Source organism: Chrysochloris asiatica, unplaced genomic scaffold, assembly GCF_000296735.1.
Source record: "Chrysochloris asiatica unplaced genomic scaffold, ChrAsi1.0 scaffold00306, whole genome shotgun sequence".
Lineage (NCBI taxonomy): Eukaryota > Metazoa > Chordata > Mammalia > Afrosoricida > Chrysochloridae > Chrysochloris > Chrysochloris asiatica.
Window position 1 is genome coordinate 1,327,948 of NW_006408824.1, and position 13,992 is coordinate 1,341,939.

At 48.2% G+C, this 13,992-nt stretch overlaps 2 protein-coding genes across 3 annotated transcripts in view; both read left to right on the forward strand.

Moving 5' to 3' along the window:
- Positions 1 to 5,942, forward strand: part of GGT1 (gamma-glutamyltransferase 1) — a 30,211-nt gene extending 24,269 nt beyond the window's left edge. The window contains exons 8-12 of one of the 2 annotated variants that reach the window (XM_006874927.1): positions 4,471 to 4,658; positions 5,039 to 5,166; positions 5,256 to 5,368; positions 5,459 to 5,572; positions 5,796 to 5,942. In XM_006874927.1, coding sequence (XP_006874989.1) covers positions 4,471 to 4,658; positions 5,039 to 5,166; positions 5,256 to 5,368; positions 5,459 to 5,572; positions 5,796 to 5,942 — 690 coding nt within the window. Of the gene's footprint in view, positions 1 to 4,470; positions 4,659 to 5,038; positions 5,167 to 5,255; positions 5,369 to 5,411; positions 5,573 to 5,795 lie in introns of those variants that run through there. The other variant, XM_006874928.1, reaches the window with a different exon arrangement.
- Positions 5,943 to 9,094: 3,152 nt separating this feature from the next.
- Positions 9,095 to 13,992, forward strand: part of GGT5 (gamma-glutamyltransferase 5) — a 26,766-nt gene continuing 21,868 nt past the window's right edge. Inside the window, 1 exon segment of the mRNA XM_006874929.1 lies at positions 9,095 to 9,267. Coding sequence (XP_006874991.1) covers positions 9,095 to 9,267 — 173 coding nt within the window.

Consider the following 13,992-nt stretch of genomic DNA (forward strand, 5'->3'; position numbering starts at 1 on the left):
GAGGGTCAGAGAAAAAGAGGAAGACCCCCAATGAGATGAATTGGCCAAGTGGCAGCATCGATGGATTCAAGCGTGGCAACAGTAGTGAGGTTGGCCCGGGATCAGGCAGTGTTTCGTTCTGCTGTGTTTAAGGTTGCTATGGGTCGGTACCAACTCGATGACACCTAACAACAACAACAACATGAAGAATTGTACTCCAACAAATTTGAAAAGTTAGAAGAAATGGACAAATTTCTAGAAATACTAGATCTACCTAAATTAACACAGACTGTTAATATCCTTTTTGTTGGTTCTGTTATGACATCACCCATGTAATTTTTTTATATCATTTCTTACTCGTGATATTTACATTTTCTCTTTCTTTACTTTTGTTAGATTTGCCAATGTTTTTTCGATTTTATTAATCCTTTTAAAGAACCAAATTCTTGTCTTATTGATTCTTTCTATTGTTTTTTCTGTTTTCTATTTCATTGATTTCTCTTTAACCTCCATTATTTCTTTTCTTTTGGTAGCTGCAGGCTTACTTTGATGCTCTTGTTCTAATTGTTGGAGATGTTGGGTTAAGGTATTGAATTTGGTTCTTTCTTCTTTTTGAATGTGTATGTTTGTTATAAAGAGCTCTGGTAGCGTAGTGGCTACGAATCAGACTGCAGATCTTACGGTCAGCAGTTCGAAAGTACCAGCTGTTCCACGGGAGAAAGATGAGGCTTTCTGCTCCGGTAAAGATTTACAGCCTCGGAAACCCTATACAGGGTCGCTATGAGTTGGAACCAACTTCACAGCACGTAATAACAACAACATGTTTGTTATAAATTGCTGTGTCCCAGAGGTTTTGTTATGTAGTATTTTTTATCTCATTTGATTGAAGGAATATTTTTATTCCATTTAAATTTCTTCTGTTACCCAGTAGCTTTTAAGCAGGGTGTTATTCAATTTCCATGTATTTAATTTTTTTGTTGGTTTTCCTATTGTTGATCTCCTTATTGTTGGTTTATAATTTTATAGTGTTGTGATTTGAAAAGATACTTTGTAGTATTTTGATGTTTTCAAATTTACTGAGGTTTGCTTCGTGGCCTAACATATGGTCTATTCTGGAGAATAGATTAAATACTCTCATGTTCCATGAGGACTGGAGAAGAATGTATATTGTGCAGTTGTTGGATTGAGTGCTCTGTGTATGTCTATGAGGTCAAGTTGGTTGATTGTGTTGCTTAGTTCTTCTGTGTCTTCACTGAGTTTCTTTTCAGTTATTTTGTCCTTCATTGAAAGTGCTGTATTAAAATCTCCTACTATTATTGTGAAGTCCTAGTATGGTGCTATAGGATAAACACTGGACTGCTAATCCCAAGACTGGCAGTTCAAATTTACCAACTGCTCCTTGGAAACCCGATACAAGGTCACTATGGGTTGGAACCAACTCAACAGCACCTAACAACGCTATCACTATGGAGTTGTCTGCTTCTTTCTTCAATTCTATTAGAGTCTGACTTTTGTATTTTGAAGGTCTTTTATTGGAAGCATTGATAGTTATTATTGCTATGTCATCTGGATGATATGAAGGATCATGAATCCTTCCATTGAGCTTTTAATCATGACATAGTGGCCTTCTTTTCTCTTATGGTGGTTTTTGCCTTAAAGACTATTTTATCAGAGATTAATATTGGCACTCCTGTTCATCTTTGATTGCCATTTGCTTGATATATGATATATATATATATGTTGTTGTTATGTGCCGTGGAGTCGATTCCGACTCATAGTGACCCTGTACAGGGTTTCCAAGGCTGTAAATCCCTATGGGAGCAGAAAGCCTCATCTTTCTCCCACTTTAATATCTGAATTGAGTTTTGGGTGGTTTCATCCTGTTTGTTAATCTCAAATTGTTGTCTGTTGCTACTGGTTCTCAATGCAAAGAACAACCTGTAGTATTTTTTTATAAAGTTGTTCTTGTTATTACAAATTCCTTTATGTTTATCAGCAAATATTCTTTTTTTTGCCATTGTATTTGAAGGGTAGCTATGCTGAGTATATGATTCTTGGTTGGCAACTTTCTTTTTCAGAGTTTTGTATGTATCGTTTCGTTATCTTTTTGCCTGCATGGTTTCGCTGAGAAATCTGAGTTTCATCTTCTTGGTTCTCCTTTATAAAGGACTTTTCATTTTTCCCAAGCTGCTCTCAGGAGGCTTTCCTTGTCTTTGATTTTGACAAGTTTGATTAAAACATGTTTCGGTGATTTTATTTTGGGGTGTGTCCTGTTGTTCTTTGGACTGTTTGAACGTCTATCTTCTCATCTTTCATGATGCAAGACAAGTTCTTTTCCAACGGCTCTTCAACAATTTTCTCTCTGGATTTTGTGGTCTCTTCCTGTTCTTGAATTTCAGTCTTCCATAAGCTATTTCTCTTCATAGTATCCCACATAGATTGGATTTTTTCCTTCTTTTTCTCTGATTGTTCTTCTAGTTTGCTAGTATTGACAAATTCATCTTCTAGCTCACTAATTCGGGCTTCCATTGATTCAGATCTACGCCTTTGCTCTTTCAATGTATTGTCCACTTCTGAAATCTTAAAAATTAATCTTCTGAATTTCTGTTTGCAGGTTTTGCATTGTTTAAATTTTTTCATTTATACTGTGTGTTCTTGTAGTGTTTTCCTGATTTCTTCTAATTTTTTCCCTGTGTTCTTCATGCTTTCCTCGATCTTTCTCTCAATCTGTTGAAAGTGCCTAAATGTCGCTCTTCTGAATTCTTTTTCAGATATTTCCATTATTTTCTTCCTCAGAAACATTTACTGACTCTGCGTCATGGACATTTGTTTGAGCCATTCTCTCTTGTTTTTTCATGGGAACTGAAATTGTCTCTTATCTCTAGACATTGTGGTGTCCAGTTGTGTATGCATTTAATTGATGATGATATGCTGGTGTATTCTTAGGTTCTCACCAACTTATCAGCCTTTAAAAGTGTAAAAAGCATTCTTTGCCCAAGGGCCATGCAAAAAAACAGGCCAGACTTGGCCCCAGCTGCTTAGAGGTTTCTGCCCTTATCAGAGAACTCTTACCTGACTACCTGCGGTGGGCTATGGTTCTGGACCCTGGGCCACTTCTGTTCTCTGCCCTGGCAGCCTCAAGAACCTTGTTTAGACTCACAGCTTTCAACCTTACCACCATCAAGTGGATTCCAACTCACAGCCCCCTATTGGACACAATAGAACTGTCCCATAGGATTTCCAAGGCTGTAAATCATTACAGAGGCAGATTGACATATCTTTTTTCTGTGGATAGGTTGGAGGGTTCAAACTGCTGACCTTTCAAGTAGCAGTCCAATATTTAACCCACTTTGCCACCAGGACTCCTTCAAATAGCCTCTTGCATACCATTTAATGGCCAGTGGTAGAATTCTTGCTTCCCTTATGGGAGACCTGGGTTCAATTCCTGCCACTACACCTCATTGGCAGCCACCACTCATTAGTTTGTGGAGGCTGCATGTTGCTAAGATGCTGAGCAGGTTTCAGTGGAACTTCTCAATTAAAACAGACCAGGAAAAAAGGCCTGATGATCTCTGTATAAAAATTAACCAGTAAAAACCCTATGGATCACAACAGCTCTATTCTATTGTGCATAATAACATCACGCGAAGTCAGGGGCCCACCGAAAGACAGCTAACCACAACATACTGACGTATGCTCACTATTTCCCAGCCCCGACCTTGACCATGAGCACCACACATGGAGGTCCACCACCTTCCTAACTGGGACAGACTCAGCTTTGTCCGATGGGCAGTGAAAACGTCTGCACAACTCTGTCTCTGCACTGTCCACTTTCCTGGTCATAGCTACTTCAGGCTGCAGGTTACTGGGTTGCCTTGACTGAGTGTTTCTGCCCCAACTGGGCTCCACCCTTGTCCAAACACAACCTCCAGAGGGACCCTGTAAGAAGATTCCCAGTGTGCTGACTGCTCCAGATTCTGTACCCTTGGTTACACCTTCATCCTCAATGTCCTCTCTCTAACCCCATTCCTCCTTTGGCCTCCCACCTTCACAAGCCCAGCCCAGGGCTCATTTCCTTTTCCAGCTATATTCAGTGCTCTCTGCAGATGTCACCTCCACCAAGAAACCTTCCCTGATGGCTCCCTGGCTTCCCTGCACCTCTCTTGCTGTTGTGCCTGCTGGGGAAAGTGGGTCCCTGTGCTCAGGCAGCACAAGTCCCATAAATATCTATGTCACAGAATGAATGGCTGAATGAGGTGGGAGGCTGGGGCTGGCAGGACAGACAGAGAGAAGCTGTTCAGAACTGCTGGAAAGACGCAGATACCAGGGACTCGAGAAGGCAGACCATATAAGGGATGCTGGGCCAGCCCCTGGGAGACATGGCTGGAGGCTTTAGGAGACAGGAAGGTTATGGTCAGAGGGGGCTTTCTGAGACCCTGTGCCCATCCCCACCCCTCCCACCTCCTCAGGCCAGCTCTGGGGTCTCTGCAGGTGGTCCACAATATGACTTCTGAGTTCTTCGCTGCCCAACTCCGGTCAAAGATCTCAGACGACACGACGCACCCTGTGTCGTACTATGAACCTGAGTTCTACACACCCAACGACGGGGGCACAGCACACCTGTCAGTGGTCTCTGAGGACGGCAGTGCCGTGTCGGCCACCAGCACCATCAATCTCTAGTAGGACTGCTAAAGCGCCAGGGGGGTAGGGCTGGAAGGGGAAGCAGCAAGGTTGACTGCTGTCTGCCTCCCCTCCCCACCAAGAAGTGGGTGTGGGCGTGACCCTGGGGGTGGGGGGAGTCCCCAACGGGTGGGCATGGCTATGCCTGAGTGAGACAGGTGGGGGCAATGGACCAATGAGGGCATACATAGCCCTAGGCGGAACTTTTAGTGAGTTGAAGTGGGGCCCAGTGAGTGGGTGTAGCCCTGAATGGGTGGCTGATGTAGGCAGGGCCAATGGAGGGGGTGTCCTACTGGAATGAGAGGCAACAGACAGGTGAGGGCCCAAGTTGGCATGACACAAGACCTCGTGACAGCAATATGACCTTGCTACTCTTAAGCTTCGGCTCCAAGGTTCGTTCTAAGGCCAGCGGGATCCTGTTTAATGACGAGATGGACGACTTCAGCTCACCCAACATCATCAACGAATTTGGCGTTCCCCCCTCACCTGCCAACTTCATCAAGCCAGGTGTGGGATGGGGATTTATGTGGGGTGGGGGCTGCATCCCACGGAACGCTGCTGACCCCATTTGTCCCCACCCCTCCTGGCGGCCGCAGGGAAGCAACCTGTCTCGTCCATGTGCCCGACGATCATCGTGGGCCCCGACAACCAGGTCCGCATGGTGGTGGGCGCCTCTGGTGGCACGAAGATCACTACAGCTATCGCGCTGGTACGTCCAAACCCCTCCCCGCCCCCTCCTGCCTCCGCTTCAGCCACGCTGACCCCTTTGTCCCCCTCCCCCACTGCCCCTGTCCCCCAGGCCATCATCCACAGCCTGTGGTTCGAGTATGATGTGAAGCGGGCAGTGGAGGAGCCTCGGCTGCACAATCAGCTCCTGCCCAATATCACCACGCTGGAGAGACACATGGACCAGGTGGGCCGCGGGCCGGAAATGGAGTCTCCGAGTGGCCAGGGCGGGGCAGCCTGGGCTGGAGTTGGACATCTTGAGTTGTTACCGGGTAGATTAGGGATGGGGCCTTTGCCCGGCTGGTCATCTTGAGTATGTCCGCAGTGACAACCAGCCACCGCAACTTGCTGTCCTGACCATAGAACCGGAAATGGCCTGGTTCCACTAAAGCCCTCTCCCCTCCTGGCAGGCGGTGACTTCAGCCCTGAAGAACCGGCACCACGACACTGAGGTCACGCCCAACTACATTGCTGTGGTACAGGCTGTCCTCCGCACACCCAACGGCTGGGCTGCTGCCTCAGACTCACGGAAAGGCGGGGAGCCTGCAGGCTACTAACAATGCAGGGCATCTAGGCTGATCAGTGACCTAGGGGTGGGATGTCTGTCTTGGCCAGGAGCCAGACTTTGGGGGCCTACATCGCCCAGGAGTAGACAAGTATCACAATAAACAGGCCGAGGTGCTGGGCAGCCTCTTGGCCTGGCCTCATCGTTCTGTGTGTGATTGGAGTCCATGTGCTGGGGTTGGGGGAGTAGGGGTGTGTGAGAGGTGGGTTCCTGGACGTTGGAGCAAGAGCAGTGAGGGAGTGGGGGTTGGAAGGGGAGGCTCACTCTGGGGCTGGGCTGTGCCCTTTTGTCACGTGGGTCACCAGGGGGCGCCCCCACTCTAGATAACGACAGATGGTTAGGAATCCAGACCCTGTTCCTCAGCCCTGCTGGCCAACAAGGATGGAACACCGTGCGCCGTGGACGTGGGGAGGTGAAGTTGAGGTCTGACAGGGGAATCTCCTCAGCTGATTAGGTAAGAGGCTGGAGCAAAACATGCTAATCGAAGCCCAGTTGGGGTTTTCCAAACGCAAACCTGAATGTACTGGCTGGGGTCAGCTCCAAAATGAGGCCAGGATCCCCAGGAGTGGGATGGAGTTGGCTGAGTACTCAGCCAGAAAGGGCTGGTATGGGAGGGAACCAGTGGATGGACTCTCCAGGCACCTTCCTCCCCCTCCCCCCCCACCACACACACACACACACACACACACACACACACTTCAGTCAGGTAACCTGGTCACAGACCCCAACCAGTGAGCACAAGGAACTGGGAAAAGCTGGGGAGGCCAGGTTTGGGCTCCTCTCATGAGACAGGAAAACCTCAGACTCTAAGTGTACCCCCAGGGAAGTGGGGTTCTGTTCCTGTGGAATTCCTTCTCCTCACTGCTTATGGGGGAGTTGAGCCCTGAAGGGTTAGGGGCCTGGGTCACAGGGGAAGAATGAAAGCTGGCCAGTTCCCCTTGCAGTCCTCACTTTATTCCCAGAGGACAGACCTACTCCACTGAGTTGTTTCCAACTCCATCGAGTTGTTTCTATAGGACAGAATAGGGCGTGGCACTGCTAATTAATGCTTGGGACTGACTACAAGGTTGATTTGAACTGCAAGGTCTACAGTTCGACCTATATAGGGATGCTGTGAATCAGAACCAACTCGTCAGCATTTAGCAACAACAACATAGGGATTCCAGGACAATGATTAAGGAAGACCTAAGAATAATGGAAGAGTTTGAATTCTGGTGTTGGTGAAGAATATTGAAAGAGCTGTTGGAAAAAGTACAGCCAGAACACTCTGTAGAAACAAGGACATGTAATCGGGGGGGACCAGTCCCTGGAAAAGGACATTGTGCTTGGTAAATGAAAGATCCTCGAAAAAGGAAGACCCTCAATGAGATGGACTGCCATAGTGGCTCTAATATCACAGTGATTGTGAGGATTGTGTTTCCTTCTGTTGTACATGGGGTCCCTATGAGTCAACTTGATGGTACCTAGTAACAACATAGGGTCTCCAAGACTGAAATTTACAGAAGCACACTGCCACAGCTTTGTACTGCCGTGACTAGTGGATATCTAGTGGCTTCAAACTGCTGACCTTGTGGTTAGCAGCTGAGTACTTGAAACATTCTGTTAGAGGAAATCACGAACCCACTTGCAGGGAGACGCCGAAGCCTGAAGGATGCCTTGCTTTCTTTGTGTGCACAGCGTGAGAAGGGTGGGGGCTGGACATAGTGCTCTGGATGCTGACCTGCTGGCCCAGAACTGGATGTTCCCTGCAAACCACTGACCCCTCTGAATCTTCTTGTTGATATCCCCTCTCCTCCATTCCCCCACCCCCACCCTATCACCTTCTGCACCAGGACACCCAGGTCCCCTCCTAGCTGGACATCCTGGCTCTGTGCCTCCAGCCAGCCCCAACGTTATTCCCATTCCCTGCCCCCCTCTTCCCTGGCCTGAACAAGGCGCCGCGGTGGGCGGGTGGGCTGGCCCCAGCCCAGGAAGCCGTGGTTCCTGGTTGAGCAATGTCACTGAGGCAAGAGGGTCCGATGGAGGCCCAGAGAAGAGTGTGGGAACAGACCTCCAGGAAGGCTCGCCTCTAGGGCTCAGGCTGGCCAGGACTCTGGACTTGGAGGCATGGCAGCCTGTGTGACCTTTGCGGCAGCCCCTCAGCGTGGGCCTCTGGTTCTCTGTGGCCCCAGGAGCCACCCCGGGTCTGAGGTGGGGGCTCAGCTGGGGAGCTATGCGGGCTGTTGAGGGCACCCAGCCCAGTCAGGTCCTGACTCTCTGGTGGTTAGCACACTGGGACCTGAGGAGGACAAGCTCAGGGGTGGGGGTGGGGGTGTCATTGGCACTCAAGGAGGGGTGTGTGCACTGTCTGCCCACCCCCCTCCCACACACCCACACACATTGGTGCATCGTCTGCCTGCCTGCCCACTGTGCAGACAGATAGGAAGCTGAGGTCTCCTGGGGACTCCCCTGGGCCAGGCTGTGGTCAAGCTGAGACTTGAACCAGATCCTGAGTGACATGGTCTTGGGCCCCCTCCTGCTCCAGACCCCATCTCCCTCTGACTCTGCCCAGAAACATTATCTGCCAGAGCAGGGGCCCGCCCTCTCTGGGCCTGGTGCCTGGATCCTCATTTGAGTCCTGAACTTTGCTTCCATCCTCTCTGGGAACTGAGAACAGCTGTGGGGAGTGCTCAGCACCTGGGGTCGTCCTGGGCACCATGGGCAGGGTCACCAGCTAGGCAGTTAGAGAGTTAACAGCAGCAAGGGACGCTGTTCCTCTTTGGAAGAACAACACCCCCTAGACGCCCCGCTGTCCCACCCCGGCCCCCCGACAAGGCCCACAAGGGACTGAAAACTGAAAGTTCAGGCATGCAGCCAGAGCTGTCTCTGTAGTCCAGCTGGATCAAGCTCTGGGAGGGGGCAGCAGCCTTGCTGCCTGTCTGCCCTGCTGGCTGCTGCTCTGTAAGGTTGTTTCTGCTCAGTTGTCTGTCTGTCCAACCTTCTGGACTATCCTATCTCTCCATCTGTGTGTCCATCCATCTGCTTGTCGGTCTCTGCCTCCCAACTATTTGTTCATCTGTCCAATCAACTGTGAGTCCACCTATGTGAACCCTCTTCTGATCCATCTCTCCATTTGTCTGTGCCCTCACCTGAGAACTTGGAGCCATGGCTCGGGGCCGAGGGCCCACTGTCAGCCTGGTGCTGCTGGGGCTGGGGCTGGCAGTGGTCATCATTGTGCCCACAGTGGTCCTCTTCAGACACCATCCCCCCTGTGGCCCCCAAGCCTTTTCTCGTGCAGCTGTAGCCGCTGACTCCAAGGTTTGCTCAGACATCGGACGGTGAGTAACGGGGGTGAGGGGGTCTGTGCAGGGCATACCTAGGCCGAGGGGTTTGCCTCAGTGCCCTGCACCTGGGGCCCCAGCTCCAAGCCAGAGATGAGCCTAGAGCAAGGTGTGGACAGAGAGGGTGAGTTCCCTCCTAACTGAAGGCTCAACTCATACAGGTGGGAAGTGGTGGCCCAGGCTGACCCCCATGCTGGCTGCTGAGAGTGCCTGGGTGCTGCACATAGCACTGACCTGCCCGGGATTTACACCATGTTGCTCAGGGCCACACTCTCACCAGCCTGTGCCTGAGACAGAAATGGAAAACCCATTGCTGTGCCTCTATTTTCTACCCCAGCCCCCCCATACACCCCCCCACATCCTCACTCCCCACCCTGTGCTGGTACTGGGCCCTTGACCAAGGGCAGGAGGAACATTTGTGTGATGTTGGTGCGGGAGTACAGCTGGCGTTTCTCACCCCGCTTCCAGGAAACTTTGCCCTAGGGAAGTTTGTTGGCCCCCTCCCTTGCCTGCCCCCACTGCTGTAGCCAGGTCTGCTTCCCGGAATATCTGCCTCACAGACCACTGTCAGAATCAGATGTTCTTTGTCCCCAGAGGTGACGGTTCCCAATTAGAGGGAATGTAGCTGGGTCCCAGCCCTGCTCCCAGACAACCTCCCTACAGACATCCCCCTTGGCTTGTGCATTTGTTCATTCATTTCTTCCCCCTCATCTGTTCCTCTATCCCTGCTGCAGAGGCTCCTGCACCCCCCACTCTCACTTGCTTGACTCTGTCCTCTCTCCTCAGAATGACTTCTCTGTGACAAGGATGAGGGGGCAGAGACAGACAGAAAGCTAGCTAGCCCTGGGGATGGGGAGGGAACCCCACCCCAGAAGAGCTCCTTCCCTGCTCTGAAGGATAGGGATGCAGAGACAGCACCTAGGGTCCCCAAGCTCTGTGAAGAGGGAAGAGGGCCTAGGGTCCCCACGTTCTGTGAAGAGGGAAGAGGGCGGATGTGGCTTCTTCCTCCACCCCCGCAGTGTTTTCTTGTCCAACAATGCTCACTGCTTCCTGTTCTTGCTTGAAGAAGTTAGGAATGGAAGGGAGGAAGCCTGGGACTGGTCCAGCTGCTGTGTGGGACTGAGAGGGTCACACAACCTCTGAAGGCCAGGCCTTGGGGCTAGTATAGCTGCCTCCCCACCTCAAGGCTCTCTACAACAGGGTCTTCTGGGGTTGGCCCAACCTCTTCGCTCATTGTCCCATCAGCACCAGGTCATCTGCTGCAGCTAGGACCTGGGTGAGGGTTTCTGTCCAATAGGCTCAGGATAGCAGGTCCTTTCCCTTGAGGAGTGTTGGGTCTAGTCAGCTGCTCTAAGTCCCCAACAGATGTGAAGGGAACAAGGTCTTTGGACGTGTGAGCCTCAGTTTCCTATCTGTGAAATAGGCTCCTGTCTGGCTGTGATGTGCAGGGCTCCCTTCTGGAGGTCACTGGGACTCTTCATCATCACCACAGCTAGGATTCGGCATGGAGTTGGCATCTCAGGACCTAGCGTTAGCGTCCAGAATCAAAGTGGAGGGAAAGGTTCAGAGGGAATTAGAGGTGGTACCAGGCCCCTTCTTCCTACCTGACCCTCGGTGCCCCATGCCATCTTGCCAGGAAACTTACCTGCCTCTAGGGTCCAGACAGGAGCTGAGCATGTACGTAAGTGTGTGCGAAAGTGCACGTGTGAGCACACATGCCAAAAGAGGTGCTGACAGCAGTCTTTGGGGCAGGCACATTTGACAGGTGTGACTGTTCTGCATGACACCTTTAAGCAGCAGCTGCAGACATGCTCCCCACAGGCAGGTCCGCATTGATTCCAGAAGGCTTGCGTATCACCTTTCTGTCTTTCTTTGACTATGAATGGAGCCATAGCCATCAACACAATGGACAAAAAAGGATCCTTGATGTTGCAGTGGGCTAAGCATTGCACACTAGGGAAAGATTGAACCCACAGCCCTCTCAGAGGGAGAAAGATGAGGCTGTCTGCTTCCAGACGATTGACAGCAGTTCTACTCTGTCCTATGTGGTTGTTATGAGTCAGAATCTACTCGATACCAGTGGGTTTTTTGGGTTGTTCTAGGGACATGACCATCACCACAATAGACAAAAAACTCTGACTTCTAGTTCAGGGAGGCAAAAAACAGACAAGAGGCAAATAATTAATGGAGGAGAGGAACTGATCATGCGCATTTGAGTGGCTTCTCTGTCAGAGTCTGTTCAAATTTTTTGTCCTTTTTTTCTATCAACTTGTATGTCAAATGGATTTTTGGCAGGATGAAGGCAAGTAATTTCTCTTCCATTTAAAGAATACAGTGGCTATTACACCACCCTGTATTCTGAAACAAACCTCACCTGGTGATGATGTATTATGATTTGTGTTTCTCACACAAAATGTGATTTGCTAATATTTTATTCTGGATATTTGTCTTTGTGCTCATGAGAAATATTGGTTTGTGATTTCCCTTCCTTGTAATATCCTTGTCAGAGTTCTGGTGAGGTGAGGACTGCTAACCACAAGATCAGTGGTTCAAACCTACCAGTTGTTCCTCAAACACCATGTACAGAATCACCATGAATCAAAACCAACTTGATGGCACTTAACAACATCTTAGTCAGGCTTTGGTATCAAGGTTAAACTGGCCTCATTAAAATAAAGTAATATTTTTAATGATTTATTTACCTTTCAGATTGATTTACTTCATTCTTAAATGTTTGGAAGAATTTGGTGGTTAAGCCTTCTGAGCCTGAGTTACTTGTGTTTGTGTGTGTGTGTGTGTGTGTGTGTGTGTGTGTGTGTGTGTGAAGGCTGTTAAATGATGGATTCTATTTCCTTAACAGCTATAACATTGATCAAGTTTCTATTTCTTCTTGTGTTAGCTTTGGTAAGTTCTTTCCAAAGAATAGTCTATTGTATGCAAATTTCCAAACTTTTTGTCAAACAATCGTTCATAGCATTCTCTTACTATCTTTTTTAAAAATGCCTAGAATGTCTATGTAGCACAGTGGTTTAAGTATTGAGCTGCTAACTGAAAGATCAGTTTGAACCCACATTCTACAGGACAAAAATGAAGCTATCTGCTCCCATAAAGATTTACAACCTTGGAAATCTTAGAGAGCAACTCTACTCTGTCCTCTAGGGTCTATGTGTCAGAGTCAACGAGATGGCTGTGGATTTAGAAAGTCTGTAATGAGTCTGCTTTTTCATGCCTGATATTTGTAATTCATGTTTTCTCTCTTTGTTCTTGGTCAGTGTTGCTAAATGTTTTAACAATTTTATTATTGTTTTAAAAGCTTGGCTTTTAAACTTTTAAAAAAAGTTTTTGGCTTTGTTCATTTTTTTGCTTGTACATTTATTTCCGCTTGCATCAGTTTTGGATTTTATCCCAATTCTTTCTCTTCTACTTCTCTTGAGTTTTCATTGCTATTATATTTTACAAATATGTTTTTGAGAAACACACACTATGAGATACATACATAGGATAGTTGTTCTTTAAACTCTCTTCTTTTGCGATAAGGAGCCTTGATGGTGTAGTGGTTAAGCTCTTGGCTTCTAACCAAAAGGTTGGTGGTTCCAAGTCAGCAGCTGCTCTGCAGGATAGAGATGTGACACTCTGTTTCCATAAAGATTTAATTTAAAACTCAGAAACTCTATGGGGCACTTCTATTCTGTCCTATGGGCTTGCTGTGAGTCGGAATCAACTCCATGGCAACAAGTTTGGTTTTGGGGGTTTCAAGTTTTAAATGCATAGATCACAAAAGGGACTCATTGCTATTCAGTTAATTCATGTCCAGACTGAATCACAGTGACCGTAAGGGACAGAATAGAATTGCATCATAGGGTTTCCAAGAGTGTAATCTTTTAGGAAGCAGATTGCCACGTCTTACTCCTGTGGAGCCACTGGTAGTTTCAAACTGCTGACCTTTCAGTTAGAAGCCAAGTGCTTAATCACGGTGCCACCAGGGATTCTTGGGTACTAGAGGTCACAAAGACATGCCCAGTGGCAGATGAATGCTGCACCTTAATATTTCAAACACGCCAAAAGAAATTGTCACAAGTTTTTTCATCTAATACATAAAGGAGATTCAGAAGTCCATGGACAAATTCACTTTCTCTTAATTCAATTTTCCATAAATTTTTGAAGCCCCCTTTTATCTTCCACAACTTAAAAAAACAATAACAGAGAGGGCAAAACACAAGAAGGGGAAAGGGGATAGAAGAACAAGGGAAACACTGAGGTAAGTTTGCATTGGCTAAATGGAACAGAGGTAAACAGGGATGTATGCTCAATCTTAGAACAACAGGGCTCTGTATTACAGGGATCAAGGCATAGTTTGAATGTACGTTGTTAGGCGCATCGAGTCAGTACCAGCTCACAGTGACCCTGTGCACAACAGGACAAAACACTGACTGGTCCTCAGCCAACCTCACAATTGTTTCCACGCTTGAGCCCATTGATGCTGCCACTTTGCCTATCCATCTCACTGGGCGTTTTCCTCTTTTTCTCTGACCCTCCATCTTACCAAACATGATATCCTTCTCCAGCAACTGGTCCCTCCTGACAATACGTTCGAAGTATGAAAGACTAAGTCTGGCCATCCTGGCCTCCAAGGAGCACCCTGGCTGCATTTCTTCCAACACAAATCTGTTTGTTCTTTTGGCAGCCCATGGAACTTTCAATATTCTCCTGCAACACCATAAC